Source organism: Panulirus ornatus, chromosome 16 (genome assembly GCF_036320965.1).
Source record: "Panulirus ornatus isolate Po-2019 chromosome 16, ASM3632096v1, whole genome shotgun sequence".
NCBI classification, from domain to species: domain Eukaryota; kingdom Metazoa; phylum Arthropoda; class Malacostraca; order Decapoda; family Palinuridae; genus Panulirus; species Panulirus ornatus.
Window position 1 is genome coordinate 26,452,432 of NC_092239.1, and position 17,500 is coordinate 26,469,931.

The 17,500-nt window shown below is 39.7% G+C and overlaps 1 protein-coding gene across 1 annotated transcript in view; it reads right to left on the reverse strand.

Moving 5' to 3' along the window:
* Window positions 1-17,500, reverse strand: part of LOC139753915 (uncharacterized) — a 330,432-nt gene that overhangs the window by 203,857 nt on the left and 109,075 nt on the right. The window contains exon 6 of the mRNA XM_071670874.1: window positions 1,782-1,910. Within this exon, the coding sequence (XP_071526975.1) occupies window positions 1,782-1,910 (129 nt within the window). The remainder of the gene's footprint in view (window positions 1-1,781; window positions 1,911-17,500) is intronic.

Genomic DNA, 17,500 nt, shown 5'->3' on the forward strand with positions numbered 1-17,500 from the left:
CCTTAGGCACCTCACCATGAATCATACATACATTGAATAATCTTACCAACCAGTCAACTATACAGTCACCCCCTTTTTTTATAAATTCCACTGCAATACCATCCCTACATATATATAGTTATGGTTTTGTTTCTTCAGTGCTCCTCCACGGTGTTCATTTTATTTATTTTTACACCTACATTGTCCAAATTTTTTTTTTTCAAATTATATTGATCAATTTTTTTGTCTTGAAAACTGAGTGAAAATGGCAAAGTTCCCTTTGGGCTAATTCTTTTGGGAATATGAATCCACATTTATGACTATCTGAGAATGTGATATGTATATTAGTAGCAAACATCAAAGTCATCATATTTACTTTCTTCCTAAGTTTATCACCATTTCACGTTTACGCTTAAACTGGAGCACTTTATACGTACACATTCTGGTGTGATGATATCCTCACACTTACTTGCCTCTTCGTTATTGCCTGCCTGTAATTTTTTTTCTCTTGCCTATTGGGACTTTTCACTTCATATTTTTTTCTAACTTCATTTTGTGCTTTTTACGTTATATATTTTATCATTATCTTTCTTGCAATCTTACCTTGCCATCTATATAGCTCAATTACATTTTCTGTCATCATCATCACTTTTTTGTTATTAAGTCATTTCATGTTTTCCCTGACAGCCTTATATTTTTTTCTTCCGTCTGTTCTGTGCATTTGCGTGTCGAACAGTGCCACAAATAGCCTTTGTTTTCTTGACGTACTTGGCAGTCACACTTTCCCAGTGCACAGTTGATACATCTCGCTTCAGGTACTACATCTCTATCTATCATGTATACCAGTTTGCATATCCTACATATGTTTGGGATATAACTTTCAACTTTTCGAAAGTTGTGATGTATTACCAGGAATATATGGTTCTAGCTTAAAATCCAAGTACCTTTTGCAGCAACATCAGTTTCTTGAGTTTGCTTTTATCAGTCCTTTAGCTCCGTACTTCTTCAGCTTCTTATCGTATTCGTAACATTCTATCGGTTCAGTTACTTTCTCATCTTTGATTGAAATTGATAGTAAATCAGTAATGAATTAGCCAAACCGCATGATCACTGTCTGTTCATTCCTTCCAGCACGACAGTTTCTTTATCCTTCTAATGCTGGCTGAAAGGGAGAAAGAGGGCGAATGAGAGTAAGGAGGGGAGGATGAGGAAGAAGGAAAGGGGTAGTAAAGCTGGGAGAGGAAGGACGGAGGGGATGAGAGAACTGAAAACGGACGATAACCTGTGGACGAGTTATCCAGGCAACCAGTGGTCTCCGCTGCATCTCACAATGAGCACCTCTGTAACAGGCTCGCAGACCCTGAGGGAGCACAACAGTACCACAGACTCCGCCATCACCAGGGAGGCTTACAGTGATACAGACTCTCATACACTAGAGCTGAGACATCCTTCCTATTGCTAGGTCCTCCCCACAGTAATTAGTTCGGTAAGGGCCCTGACCGTCTTCCTGATGTATACACAGGAATGTTACCGGGTTGTGTACAAGGGTTTCAGTTTTTTATGGAGGACTGAGTTTGGAGTTATGGTCTTACTTTGGCTTGCTTAAGTGGCACTCGCTAGCTGTTTAACTCGGTGTTTACCACATTTATAACTACATAAGATATGAGGAGAAAATTTAAGATAATTAGTATTCGCTAAATCTTATGAAGAGCATCCTACAGGACTCCCCGTCTACCAAAAGGAAACGGATCCTACCCTCACCTACCAGCCCGAGACCCCCATACGAAAACCTCGATACTTACAGTGGACTTCCACGTTGAAGGTCTTGTAGTCATTGGGAGGTATACCATTGTATGCCTCACACAGGTATGTGCCCGTGTGTTCGCGATGCGCGTGCGACAGGTTGAGCATGTGGCTGTTGAGCGCTCCCTCTGTGGCAGAGAAAGAGAACGGAGTAGCTGTTAGTTCACCTGTGCAGGGTATTGCCCGATCATTACTTCCCACCAAACGCACAGCTAATGTGAAATTATTTGCAATTGCCTTTTTCTTAAAGAGGAGAAGAGAGTTTTATAAAGATGTGACCTCATTACACGTTTACCTTCTCTATGTGATAACTGTGTGTTACGGGGAGAGAGTTTTACACATGTGTTGCCCCTCTCTTAACGTTGCATATTTGTACCATGTCTTTACTTCTCTGTATTATGCACACACACACACACACACACACACACACACACACACACACACACACACACACACACACACACACACACACACACACACACACACACACACACACACCAGCCTAAGCTACGTACCCATTTACTGGCCAGCCCCAAGGGGAAGATAATCACCTGTGTTGATTGTAGGTTTACTGACACGGCCAGGATTCGAACCCATGCGGGTCCGAGCCCGGGTTGGCTAACCATTACATCACGGATGCTCCTGTGCCTATGTGTGTGTGTGTGTGTGTGTGTGTGTGTGTGTGTATGTGTGTGTGTGTATGTTTGTGTGTGTGTGTGTGTGTGTGTGTGTAATTATTCATTTGTGCTGACGGGAGGGAATATTTACACTTGTGGGCCCCACCTCTTGAACATTTTCTCTCATACAACGTCTTAACTTTATGCATATTTTCTACATTAAGCATTGTCTCAGTCATTCTGTTCCATTCATCCACCATTTTTGTACTAAAAAGATATTTCTTTACACCTTTTAAAACAGAATTGTTTGCTTATTTATAAGTTATATCCTCTGGTTGATCTACCCCTACACCTCTCACATCTCACTGTTTACGTCATCGATCAGTTTTAAAAACTTAAAGTTTAAGGTCAGATCATCCCTCACTCTTCTCTTTTCCAAGGTGGGCAAATCGAAGCCTTAGCCTTTTCCTGAGACTCATTTCTCTTGATTCTGGTCCCATTTGTTGCCCTCCGCTTGACCTTTCATATTAGCTCATTGTACTTTTTTAGGTATGGTGACCAACCTTGCAAAGTATATTCTAGTTTTGGCCTCATGTAGGGAATGAAACAGTTTGCTAAATAATTCCTTATCCATAAACGTGATAGCTATTCTCGTAGTTTTACCAGTCTGCCTTCTTCACGATTCTCCTTATGAAGGACACAGGCAACAGACTTAAGTAGCAAGTGAGACTTTTGGCAAAGTTGACAAAGAGAAACCGGGGATACTAAGAGTTTGTATGTTTCACTGCTACACATAGCTGACCCATTTTCTAATGTTTCTTATTTCTTTTTTTTTTTATTTAACAGAACGAAGTAAAAAGCGAAGGAAGCGAGCTACATTAGCGCCGCAGGTGCCATAGTGCGAGACCCCCAGCAGGTCATGGAATCACGGAGGTGGTACAATGTGTCAGGTATTGAAGCAGCTCACAAGTAATAGGTTGTATTCAAGTGGTACAAGGAAAGTAGATGGTGCTTAAACGCTACACGGGTGAACGTTGGTACTCAAGTGGCACGTGAGTCATAGGTGGTAATCAAAGATGGTACTCAAGCAATACACGAGTGGTAAGTGGTACTCAAAGGGTACCTGAGTGATACGTAGTAGTAAGCAGAACATGAGTAATAGTTCAAATGACGCTTTTCTCTTTCCTACAGAGAACCTCAACATTGATGTTTCTCTTCAGCATTCTGTTGTATATCTTTGATTATCCCGGGACCAGTTTCTATAAAAGAGTCATGAAGTTACTCACGACCTCTCCCTAATGGCTCCTGCACCCTAAGGCTATACTACTTTTCGTTTATTCATCAAACTTTTCCGTTATTTTTCAAATCCATATCTGATATACATTTCAAGAAGCAGTGCTAGACTGTTGTCAGAAATAATATTTAGTGAACGAACAAGAACACTTCAGAGCAGCATTTGTCCAGTAAACATGTACGGATGGTGGTAACCCTGTCTGTGAAATGCTGTCGCACATCAAGGCATTTTTTCAGTAGCTAAAAATAACACTTGTTACCCAGTTTTCTTTGAGGATGTTTTTGAAATGTAGAGCTTAGTGACCGCTTCTTTTACAAAGACCATATACAGTAAACTCGCTGCTTATACCGTTATAACGCACCGTTCTCCATTACCTTCGATCAGGTAAGCGAAATGCACAAATCTCTTGTGGTAGACACACAACTTATGTTGTAATCTGTGCCTGATGCACAGATGAACCTTCATAAGGACAGGCCGCCGGATACCATCCCACTCAAGGCTCGTTCTGTTGTATCTCATGGTCAGGAAGGAACATTTGGTCGGGACAACCAAGATACCAGACATTACGTTTAGGAATACTGAACACTTATGCTCAGGTGTAGGGATTCAAGGACAGAAGTGGTACCTTGTCCAGGTACATGATGGCACTAGAAGAACAACGTTTACCATTTTCTTTTTGTCCGCATACTTGGAATACTCCATCCAGTCCACCTTGATTAGATATGTGAATAAAAAACCTTTTTCTTTAGGTAATTTGTTTACATACGAACCATCAACATTTTCGTGACATCATAATATTGATTTGGTGGTCGGGATCGGAGTGTTGAAGAGAGTCTGTGGCGGTCATTATGTATATTATACTGTAAGGGAATCCATCTACACAATGACTCTAAACAGGCTAAAGGATCCTCACGCTACGCATCAGGAATTCTCAAAAGACAATAAGAGTATCTCAGACTACATAAAAACACAATAAGAGTATCTCAAACTACATAAAAACACAATAAGAGTATCTCAAACTACATAAAAACACAATAAGAGTATCTCAAACTTCATAAAAACACAATAAGAGTATCTCAAACTACATCAAAACACAATAAGAGTATCTCAAACTACATAAAAACACAATAAGAGTATCTCAAACTACAAAAAAAACACAATAAGAGTATCTCAAACTACATCAAAACACAATAAGAGTATCTCAAACTACATAAAAATACAATAAGAGTATCTCAAACTACATCAAAACACAATAAGAGTATCTCAAACTACATCAAAACACAATAAGAGTATCTCAAACTACATGAAAAAACAATAAGAGTATATCAAACTACATAAAAACACAATAAGAGTATCTCAAACTACATAAAAACACAATAAGAGTATCTCAAACTACATCAAAACACAATAAGAGTATCTCAAACTACATGAAAACACAATAAGAGTATCTTAAACTACATCAAAAAACAATAAGAGTATCTCAAACTGCATCAAAACACAATAAGAGTATCTCAAACTACATAAAAACACAATAAGAGTATCTCAAACTACATACAAACACAATAAGAGTATTTCAAACTACATAGAAACACAATAAGAGTATCTCAAACTAAGTAAATACACAATAAGAGTATCTCAAACTACATAAAAACACAATAAGGGTATCTCAAACTACATAAAAACACAATAAGAGTATCTAAAACTACATGAAGACACAATAAGAGTATCTCAAACTACATAAAAACACAATAAGAGTATCTCAAACTACATCAAAACACAACAAGAGTATCTCAAACTACATCAAAACCCAATAAGAGTATCTCAAACTACATAAAAACACAATAAGAGTATCTCAAACTGCATAAAAACACAATAAAAGTATCTCAAACTTACATCAAAACACAATAAGAGTATCTCAAACTACATCAAAACAAAATAAGAGTATCTGAAACTACATAAAAACACAATAAGAGTATTTCAAACTACATAAAAACACAAAAAGAGCATCTCAAACTGCATCAAAACACAATAAGAGTATCTCAAACTACATAAAAACACAATAAGAATATCTCAAACTACATAAAAACACAATAAGAGTATCTAAAACTACATAAAAACACAATAGAGTATCTCAAACTACATAAAAACACAATAAGAGTATCTCAAACTACATAAAAATACAATAAGTTTATCTCAAACAACCTAAAAACACAATAAGCAGTATCTCAAAACTACATAAAAACTCAATAAAGAGTATCTCAAACTACATCCAAAACACAATAAGAGTATCTCAAACTACATAAACAAACACAATAAGAGTATTTCCAAAACCTTCCATTAAAACACAATAAGAGAATCTCAACTACATAAATACATAATAGGAGATCTCAACTACATAAAACACAATAAAGAGAATTTCGAAACTACATAAAAAACCCAATAAAGAGTACCTCCCAAACTACATAGAAATACAATAAGAGTATCTCAAACTACGATAAAACACCGGTAAGAGTCTCTCCAACAATACATCACAAACCACAATAAGAGATAATCTCAAACTACATAAAAACACGATAAGAGTATCTAAAACTACATAAAAAACACAATAAGAGTATCTCAAACTACATAAAAACACAAATAAGAGTATCTCAAAACTACATCAAAACACAATAAGAGTATATCAAAAAAACAATAAGAGTATCTCAAACTACATAAAAACACAATAAGAGTATCTCAAACTATATGAAAACACAATAAGAGTATCTCAAACTACATCAAAACACAATAAGAGTATCTCAAACTACATAAAAACACAATAAGAGTATTTCAAACTACATAAAAACACAATAAGAGTATCTCAAACTACATCAAAACATAATAAGAGTATCTCAAACTACATAAAAACACAATAAGAGTATCTCAAACTACATAAAAACAAAATAAGAGTATCTCAAACTACACAAAAACTCAATAAGAGTATCTCAAACTACATCAAAACACAATAAGAGTATCTCAAACTACATCAAAACACAATAAGAGTACCTCAAACTACATAAAAACACAATAAGAGTATCTCAAACTACAAAAAAGTTCAGTGAGTATCTCAAACTACATCAAAACTCAATAAGAGTATCTCAAACTACATAAAAACACAATAAGAGTATCTCAAACTACATCAAAACACAATAAGAGTATCTCAAACTACATAAAAACACAATAAGAGTATCTCAAACTACATAAAAACACAATAAGAGTATCTCAAACTACATAAAAACACAATAAGAGTATCTCAAACTACACAAAACTCTATAAGAGTATCTTAAACTACATAAAAGGCTAATTTGAGTTTTAGATGATACACTCACATTTCACCAATTCCTCTCACATGTTATCTTTTTTTAATTTAGATAAGATACAGTAATGTGATGAAACTACAAAGATCCATTCTACTAAAGACTGACATTTTAGACTGGCCGACCGACCCCTCACAATGGTCTCCGGGTGGTGGTTCATATCCGTGGTGCAGCTGTGAAATAAGGTATTGTTTACAGAGATCTCTGATAGTCGAGAAGCAGCCGCCAGCCGCTTCCCTCTAGCACCAGGCCCTGACGAAGCTCTGGGTTTCTAGATCCCAAAACATGTTTCCATACATAGAGAGGTACAATATAAATAGAATTTGCACGGAACTGAAAAGAGTGAGAGCTTATATCTGTGTTCGTCATCTGTAGGGTAAACCGGCAATGCACGTGAAAAAATTGGCTTTTTTAGAAAAATATTTTAAGATGGCCTTTGTTAGCTTTTGAATGTGCCTTTAAGGCCGACTGTTGAGAAACTGAAGTGTGTTCTTACTTCTGAGTTGAGTGAGTACCATAAAACTGTTGTTTGAACCTTGGAGGTCCCGGACGGGAGGCCAACATGCAGTGCCTTAAAAATTCGCAAGGTTTTTGAAGTACCCATACCCAAAATTAGGAACCTCTGTGTGCTACAGGAAGGTGTGGTAACTCTGAACATTGAAAGATGGTCTTTGTTGGCCTTAAAAGCTCGTCACGGATACCTCTGCACCCTGACTTTTATCCTAAGGTACCTTTATTTTGATCTGAAGACACTAAATTCCCTTTTTGAATTAAATGAATCAATTAACTGCAGTCTACATGGCTAGGTTGGCTCTGGGTAGCCACTGGTGGCCTGAAAATGGTATTCAAGGTCAACGTGGTTTAGCTTAAAACTTTAACTAAATTCTGAAGTTGGGGCCTCCAGGTTCTACGGTACGGCTGGGCAAAGGGCACACATAAACGCACGAACTCCCAAACAGACAAACATTTGACACTACTCACAGATGTGGTAATACTGGTGGACGATGTCCACTCTGAGTCCCTTGACAGCGAACACTCCTCGATATGTTGATCTGTTTGGACTGTAGATCCTTTTAATGAGTGCTTCTGGATTTAGTATGATTTCTTTCATGCAACATATGTAAATATGTTTTATGTATAACATTTAATAAAGATGTATCATTGCATTTATTCAAATTCTTCCTTTTCTCCACTTGCACTGTGTAATGTACACAGAGGTAGTTGTGGTGTGTAATGTACACACAGGTAGTTGTGAAGTGTATTATACACACAGGTAGTTGTGGTTTGTTATGTACACACAGGTAGTTGTGAAGTGTAATGTACACAGATGTAGTTGTGGTGTGTAATGTATACGCAGGCAGTTGTGGTGTGTAATGTACATAGGTGTAGTTGTGGTGTGTGATGTACACATAGGTAGTTGTGGCGTGTGATGTACACAGATGAAGTTGTGGTGTGTAATTACACAGATGGAGTTCTGATGTGTGATGTACACAGAGGTAGTTGTGGAGTGTGATGTACACAGAGGTAGTTGTGGAGTGTGATGTACACAGAGGTAGTTGTGGAGTGTGATGTACACAGAGGTAGTTGTGGAGTGTGATGTACACAGAGGTAGTTGTGGAGTGTGATGTACAAAGATGTAGTTGTGGCGTGTAACGTACACAGATGTAGTTGTGGCGTGTAACGTACACAGATGTAGTTGTGGTGTGTAATGTACACGCAGGTTGTTGTGGTGTATAATGTACACAGAGGTAATTGTGGCGTGTAGTGTACACAGAAGTAGTTGTGGCGTGTAGTGTACACAGATGTAGTTGTGGTGTGTAATGTACACAGAGGTAGTTGTGGTGTGTAATGTACACGCAGGTTGTTGTGGTGTATAATGTACACAGAGGTAGTTGTGGTGTGTAATGTACACGCAGGTTGATGTAGTGTATATTGTACACAGATGTAGTTGTGGTGTATAATGTACACAGAGGTAGTTGTGGTGTGTAATGTACACGCAGGTTGTTGTGGTGTATAATGTACACAGAGGTAGTTGTGGTGTGTAATGTACATGCAGGTTGATGTGGTGTATATTGTACACAGAGGAAGTTGTGGTGATAACACATGATACATATTGCTAGGGTTGGGCTCTAGTTGGACACCATCGTCGGAGCAGAGTAATGGTAAAACCATAAAGAAGACACAAATAACTGAGAAAGACATGTTTCGTTGCCGACCCGAATATAAACTCACGAATCTCATGTTTCTCTAGTTATTCGGATTATAGGTGTTGTCTCGACTAAACGAAGTGGAATATTTTCGGGTAATCGAACTGAACTTTCTTTTCCCTGCACATATTTGATAGATTTCTTCCTCTCTTATCAATTATTCAATTTCAGCAAAGACAGTTGTCTATTGAGAATTCATTTTTCTTTGCTGTAAAATAAAACTAGCAAAATTATAGATAATTCCTGCATTACATAAATCTGTTTAGACAGTGGCCCTTGATTGATCAGGCGTTGGCCGGTGGGTGAACTGCTGATATGAGAAATGATCATTGATGACAAAGAGTATATGCGCCCATACACGCACATATATATATATATATATATATATATATATATATATATATATATATATATATATATATATATATATATATATATATATATATATATATATATATATATATATAAGGGAGTGGGGGAGGAATGGGATGCATTTAGGGAATCAGTGATGGATTGCGCAAAAGATGCTTGTGGCATGAGAAGAGTGGGAGGTGGGTTGATTAGAAAGGGTAGTGAGTGGTGGGATGAAGAAGTAAGAGTATTAGTGAAAGAGAAGAGAGAGGCATTTGGACGATTTTTGCAGGGAAAAAATGCAATTGAGTGGGAGATGTATAAAAGAAAGAGACAGGAGGTCAAGATAAAGGTGCAGGAGGTGAAAAAAAGGGCAAATGAGAGTTGGGGTGAGAGAGTATCATTAAATTTTAGAGAGAATAAAAAGATGTTCTGGAAGGAGGTAAATAAAGTGCGTAAGACAAGGGAGCAAATGGGAACTTCAGTGAAGGGCGCAAATGGGGAGGTGATAACAAGTAGTGGTGATGTGAGAAGGAGATGGAGTGAGTATTTTGAAGGTTTGTTGAATGTGTTTGATGATAGAGTGGCAGATACAGGGTGTTTTGGTCGAGGTGGTGTGCAAAGTGAGAGGGTTAGGGAAAATGATTTGGTAAACAGAGAAGAGGTAGTAAAAGCTTTGCGGAAGATGAAAGCCGGCAAGGCAGCAGGTTTGGATGGTATTGCAGTGGAATTTATTAAAAAAGGTGGTGACTGTATTGTTGACTGGTTGGTAAGGTTATTTAATGTATGTATGACTCATGGTGAGGTGCCTGAGGATTGGCGGAATGCGTGCATAGTGCCATTGTACAAAGGCAAAGGGGATAAGAGTGAGTGCTCAAATTACAGAGGTATAAGTTTGTTGAGTATTCCTGGTAAATTATATGGGAGGGTATTGATTGAGAGGGTGAAGGCATGTACAGAGCATCACATTGGGGAAGAGCAGTGTGGTTTCAGAAGTGGTACAGGATGTGTGGATCAGGTGTTTGCTTTGAAGAATGTATGTGAGAAATACTTAGAAAAGCAAATGGATTTGTATGTAGCATTTATGGATCTGGAGAAGGCATATGATAGAGTTGATAGAGATGCTCTGTGGAAGGTATTAAGAATATATGGTGTGGGAGGAAAGTTGTTAGAAGCAGTGAAAAGTTTTTATCGAGGATGTAAGGCATTTGTACGTGTAGGAAGAGAGGAAAGTGATTGGTTCTCAGTGAATGTAGGTTTGCGGCAGGGGTGTGTGATGTCTCCATGGTTGTTTGATTTGTTTATGGATGGGGTTGTTAGGGAGGTAAATGCAAGAGTTTTGGAAAGAGGGGCAAGTATGAAGTCTGTTGGGGATGAGAGAGCTTGGGAAGTGAGTCAGTTGTTGTTCGCTGACGACACAGCGCTGGTGGCTGATTCATGTGAGAAACTGCAGAAGCTGGTGACTGAGTTTGGTAAAGTGTGTGGAAGAAGAAAGTTAAGAGTAAATGTGAATAAGAGCAAGGTTATTAGGTACAGTAGGGTTGAGGGTCAAGTCAATTGGGAGGTGAGTTTGAATGGAGAAAAACTGGAGGAAGTGAAGTGTTTTAGATATCTGGGAGTGGATCTGGCAGCGGATGGAACCATGGAAGCGGAAGTGGATCATAGGGTGGGGGAGGGGGCGAAAATTCTGGGAGCCTTGAAGAATGTATGGAAGTCGAGAACATTATCTCGGAAAGCAAAAATGGGTATGTTTGAAGGAATAATGGTTCCAACAATGTTGTATGGTTCCGAGGCGTGGGCTATGGATAGAGTTGTGCGCAGGAGGATGGATGTGCTTGAAATGAGATGTTTGAGGACAATGTTTGGTGTGAGGTGGTTTGATCGAGTGAGTAACGTAAGGGTAAGAGAGATGTGTGGAAATAAAAAGAGCGTGGTTGAGAGAGCAGAAGAGGGTGTTTTGAAGTGGTTTGGGCACATGGAGAGGATGAGTGAGGAGAGATTGACCAAGAGGATATATGTGTCGGAGGTGGAGGGAGCAAGGAGAAGAGGGAGACCAAACTGGAGGTGGAAAGATGGAGTGAAAAAGATTTTGTGGGATCGGGGCCTGAACATGCAGGAGGGTGAAAGGAGGTCAAGGAATAGAGTGAATTGGAGCGATGTGGTATACCGGGGTTGACGTGCTGTCAGTGGATTGAATGAAGGCATGTGAAGCGTCTGGGGTAAACCATGGAAAGCTGTGTAGGTATGTATATTTGCGTGTGTGGACGTATGTATATACATGTGTATGGGGGGGGGGGGGGTTGGGCCATTTCTTTCGTCTGTTTCCTTGCGCTACCTCGCAAACGCGGGAGACAGCGACAAAGTATAAAAAAAAAGAGAAGAGTGGGAGGTGGGCTGTTTAGAAAGGGTAGTGTGTGGTGGGATGAAGAAGTAAGAGTATTAGTGAAAGAGAAGAGAGAGGCATTTGGACGATTTTTGCAGGGAAAAAATGCAATTGAGTGGGAGAAGTATAAAAGAAAGAGACAGGAGGTCAAGAGAAAGGTGCAAGAGGTGAAAAAAAAGGCAAATGAGAGTTGGGGTGAGAGACTATCAGTAAATTTTAGGGAGAATAAAAAGATGTTCTGGAAGGAGGTAAATAGGGTGCGTAAGACAAGGGAGCAAATGGGAACTTCAGTGAAGGGCGTAAATGGGGAGGTGATAACAAGTAGCGGTGATGTGAGAAGGAGATGGAATGAGTATTTTGAAGGTCTGTTGAATGTGTCTGATGACAGAGTGGCAGATATAGGGTGTTTTGGTCGAGGTGGTGTGCAAAGTGAGAGGGTTAGGGAAAATGATTTGGTAAACAGAGAAGAGGTAGTAAAAGCTTTGCGGAAGATGAAAGCCGGCAAGGCAGCAGGTTTGGATGGTATTGCAGTGGAATATATTAAGAAAGGGGGTGACTGTATTGTTGACTGGTTGGTAAGGTTATTTAATGTATGTATGACTCATGGTGAGGTGCCTGAGGATTGGCGGAATGCGTGCATAGTGCCATTGTACAAAGGCAAAGGGGATAAGAGTGAGTGCTCAAATTACAGAGGTATAAGTTTGTTGAGTATTCCTGGTAAATTATATGGGAGGGTATTGATTGAGAGGGTGAAGGCATGTACAGAGCATCAGATTGGGGAAGAGCAGTGCGGTTTCAGAAGTGGTAGAGGATGTGTGGATCAGGTGTTTGCTTTGAAGAATGTATGTGAGAAATACTTAGAAAAGCAAATGGATTTGTATGTAGCATTTATGGATCTGGAGAAGGCATATGATAGAGTTGATAGAGATGCTCTGTGGAAGGTATTAAGAATATATGGTGTGGGAGGCAAGTTGTTAGAAGCAGTGAAAAGTTTTTATCGAGGATGTAAGGCATGTGTACGTGTAGGAAGAGAGGAAAGTGATTGGTTCTCAGTGAATGTAGGTTTGCGGCAGGGGTGTGTGATGTCTCCATGGTTGTCTAATTTGTTTATGGATGGGGTTGTAAAGGAGGTAAATGCAAGAGTCCTAGAAAGAGGGGCAAGTATGAAGTCTGTTGGGGATGAGAGAGCTTGGGAAGTGAGTCAATTGTTGTTCGCTGATGATACAGCGCTGGTGGCTGATTCATGTGAGAAACTGCAGAAGCTGGTGACTGAGTTTGGTAAAGTGTGTGGAAGAAGAAAGTTGAGAGTAAATGTGAATAAGAGCAAGGTTATTAGGTACAGTAGGGGTGAGGGTCAAGTCAATTGGGAGGTGAGTTTGAATGGAGAAAAACTGGAGGAAGTGAAGTGTTTTAGATATCTGGGAGTGGATCTGTCAGCGGATGGAACCATGGAAGCGGAAGTGGATCATAGGGTGGGGGAGGGGGCGAAAATTTTGGGAGCCTTGAAAAATGTGTGGAAGTCGAGAACATTATCTCGGAAAGCAAAAATGGGTATGTTTGAGGGAATAGTGGTTCCAACAATGCTGTATGGTTGCGAGGCGTGGGCTATGGATAGAGATGTGCGCAGGAGGATGGATGTGCTGGAAATGAGATGTTTGAGGACAATGTGTGGTGTGAGGTGGTTTGATCGAGTAAGTAACGTAAGGGTAAGAGAGATGTGTGGAAATAAAAAGAGCGTGGTTGAGAGAGCAGAAGAGGGTGTTTTGAAATGGTTTGGGCACATGGAGAGAATGAGTGAGGAGAGATTGACCAAGAGGATATATGTGTCGGAGGTGGAGGGAACGAGGAGAAGAGGGAGACCAAATTGGAGGTGGAAAGATGGAGTGAAAAGGATTTTGTGTGATCGGGGCCTGAACATGCAGGAGGGTGAAAGGAGGGCAAGGAATAGAGTGAATTGGAGCGATGTGGTATACAGGGGTTGACGTGCTGTCAGTGGATTGAATCAAGGCATGTGAAGCGTCCGGGGTAAACCATGGAAAGCTGTGTAGGTATGTATATTTGCGTGTGTGGACGTGTGTATGTACATGTGTATGGGGGGGGGGGGGTTGGGCCATTTCTTTCGTCTGTTTCCTTGCGCTACCTCGCAAACGCGGGAGACAGCGACAAAGTATAAAAAAGAAAAAAAAAAAAAAAAAATATATATATATATATATATATATATATATATATATATATATATATATATATATATATATATATATATATATATATATATACAAAGACTTCCCAGAACTTTTTTTAAAGGGAAGTAAATGTTTATAGTTGTGTTACTGGAGTGATAGTTTTCATACATGGTGCTTTGACAAGAAAATAGTGAAATTGGAAAAAGTGTAGCTTAGACATTTGAAGCTTATTGATACAGTGGTTAAATTGATGAGAACTACTATTGACGTTTGTGTAAATAACTTAAACATTTCCTTTTTCCTTAGCCAGAGGTTGAACCATTATGTGACATTCATTTTTTCATTTCATTTCAAGCTAGAAGTTTCAGTTTTCTAAATTGTTTCTTACATTTTTCATATGTATATATATGTATGTGTGTGTGTGTGTGTGTATGTGCGTTTGTGTGTGTATGTGTGTGTGTGTGTATATATATATGTATATTATCCCTGGGGATAGGGGTGAAAGAATACTTCCCACGCATTCCTCGCGTGTCGTAGAAAGCGACTAGAGGGGACGGGAGCGGGGGGCCAGAAATCCTCCCCTCCTTGTATCTTTTTAACTTTCTAAAAATGGGAAACAGAAGAAGGAGTCACGCGGGGAGTGATCATCCTCCTCGAAGGCTCAGATTGGGTTGCCTAAATGTGTGTGGATGTAACCAAGATGTGAAAAAAGGAGAGATAGGTAGTATGTTTGAGGAAAGGAACCTGGATGTTTTGGCTCTGAGTGAAACGAAGCTCAAGGGTAAAGGGGAAGAGTGGTTTGGGAATGTCTTGGGAGTAAAGTCAGGGGTTAGTGAGAGGACAAGAGCAAGGGAAAGAGTAGAAGTACTCCTGAAACAGGAGTTGTGGGAGTATGTGATAGAATGTAAGAAAATAAATTCTCGATTAATATGGGTAAAACTGAAAGTTGATGGAGAGAGATGGGTGATTATTGGTGCATGTGCACCTGGGCATGAAAAGAAAGATCATGAGAGGCAAGTGTTTTGGGAGCAGCTGAATGAGTGTGTTAGTGGTTTTGATGCACAAGACCGGGTTATAGTGATGGGTGATTTGAATGCAAAGGTGAGTGATGTGGCAGTTGAGGGAATAATTGGTATACATGGGGTATTCAGTGTTGTAAATAGAAATGGTGTAGAGCTTGTAGATTTATGTGCTGAAAAAGGACTGATGATTGGTTTAAAGGACTGATGATTCGTTTAAAAAGCGAGAAATACATAAGTATACTTATGTAAGTAGGAGAGATGGCCAGAGAGCGTTATTGGATTACGTGTTAATTGACAGGCGCGCGAAAGAGAGAATTTTTGGATGTTAATGTGCTGAGAGGTGCAACTGGAGGGATGTCTGATCATTATCTTGTGGAGGCTAAGGTGAAGATTTGTATGGGTTTTCAGAAAAGAGGAGTGAATGTTGGGGTGAAGAGGGTGGTGAGAGTAAGTGAGCTTGGGAAGGAGACCTGTGTGAGGAAGTACCAGGAGAGACTGAGTACAGAATGGAAAAAGGTGAGAACAATGGAAGTAAGGGGATTGGGGGAGGAGTGGGATGTATTTAGGGAATCAGTGATGGATTGCGCAAAAGATGCTTGTGGTATGAGAAGAGTGGGAGGTGAGTTGATTAGAAAGGGTAGTGAGTGGTGGGATGAAGAAGTAAGAGTATTAGTGAGAGAGAAGATAGAGGCATTTGGACGATTTTTGCAGGGAAAAAAGTGGGATACGTATAAATGAAAGAGACAGGAGGTCAAGAGAAAGGTGCAAGAGGTGAAAAAAAGGGCGAATGAGAGTTGGGTGAGAGAGTATCATTAAATTTTAGGGAGAATAAAAAGATGTTCTCGAAGGAGGTAAATAAAGTGCGTAAGACAAGGGAGCAAATGGGAATTTCAGTGAAGGGCGCAAATGGGGAGGTGATAACAAGTAGTGGTGATGTGAGAAGGAGATGGAGTGAGTTTTTTGAAGGTTTGTTGAATATGTTTGATGATAGAGTAGCAGATATAGGGTGTTTTAGTCGAGGTGGTGTGCAAAGTGAGAGGTTTAGGGAAAATGATTTGGTAAACAGAGAAGAGGTACTAAAAGCTTTGCGGAAGATGAAAGCCAGCAAGACAGCGGGTTTGGATGGTATTGCAGTGGAATTTATTAAAAAAGGGGGTGACTGTATTGTTGACTGGTTGGTAAGGTTATTTAATGTATGTATGACTCATGGTGAGGTGCCTGAGGATTGGCGGAATGCGTGCATAGTGCCATTGTACAAAGGCAAAGGGGATAAGAGTGAGTGCTCAAATTACGGAGGTATAAGTTTGTTGAGTATTCCTGGTAAATTATATGGGAGGGTATTGATTGAGAGGGTGAAGGCATGTACAGAGCATCAGATTGGGGAAGAGCAGTGTGGTTTCAGAAGTGGTAGAGGATGTGTGGATCAGGTGTTTGCTTTGAAGAATGTATGTGAGAAATACTTAGAAAAGCAAATGGATTTGTATGTAGCATTTATGGATCTGGAGAAGGCATATGATAAAGTTGATAGAGATGCTCTGTGGAAGGTATTAAGAATATATGGTGTGGGAGGCAAGTTGTTAGAAGCAGTGAAAAGTTTTTATCGAGGATGTAAGGCATTTGTACGTGTAGGAAGAGAGGAAATTGATTGGTTCTCAGTGAATGTAGGTTTGCGGCAGGGTTGTGTGATGTCTCCATGGTTGTTTAATTTGTTTATGGATGGGGTTGTTAGGGAGGTGAATGCAAGAGTTTTGGAAAGAGGGGCAAGTATGAAGTCTGTTGGGGATGAGAGAGCTTGGGAAGTGAGTCAGTTGCTGTTCGCTGAAGATACAGCGCTGGTGGCTGATTCATGTGAGAAACTGCAGAATCTGGTGACTGAGTTTGGTAAAGTGTGTGAAAGAAGAAAGTTAAGAGTAAATGTGAATAAGAGCAAGGTTATTAGGTACAGTAGGGTTGAGGGTCAAGTCAATTGGGAGGTGAGTGTGAATGGAGAAAAACTGGAGGAAGTGAAGTGTTTTAGATATCTGGGAGTGGATCTGGCAGCGGATGGAACCATGGAAGCGGAAGTGGATCATAGGGTGGGTGAGGGGGAGAAAATTCTGGGAGCCTTGAAGAATGTGTGGAAGTCGAGAACATTATCTCGGAAAGCAAAAATGGGTATGTTTGAAGGAATAGTGGTTCCAAGAATGTTGTATGGTTGCGAGGCGTGGGCTATGGATAGAGTTGTGCGCAGGAGGATGGATGTGCTGGAAATGAGATGTTTGAGGACAATGTGTGGTGTGAGGTGGTTTGATCGAGTAAGTAACGTAAG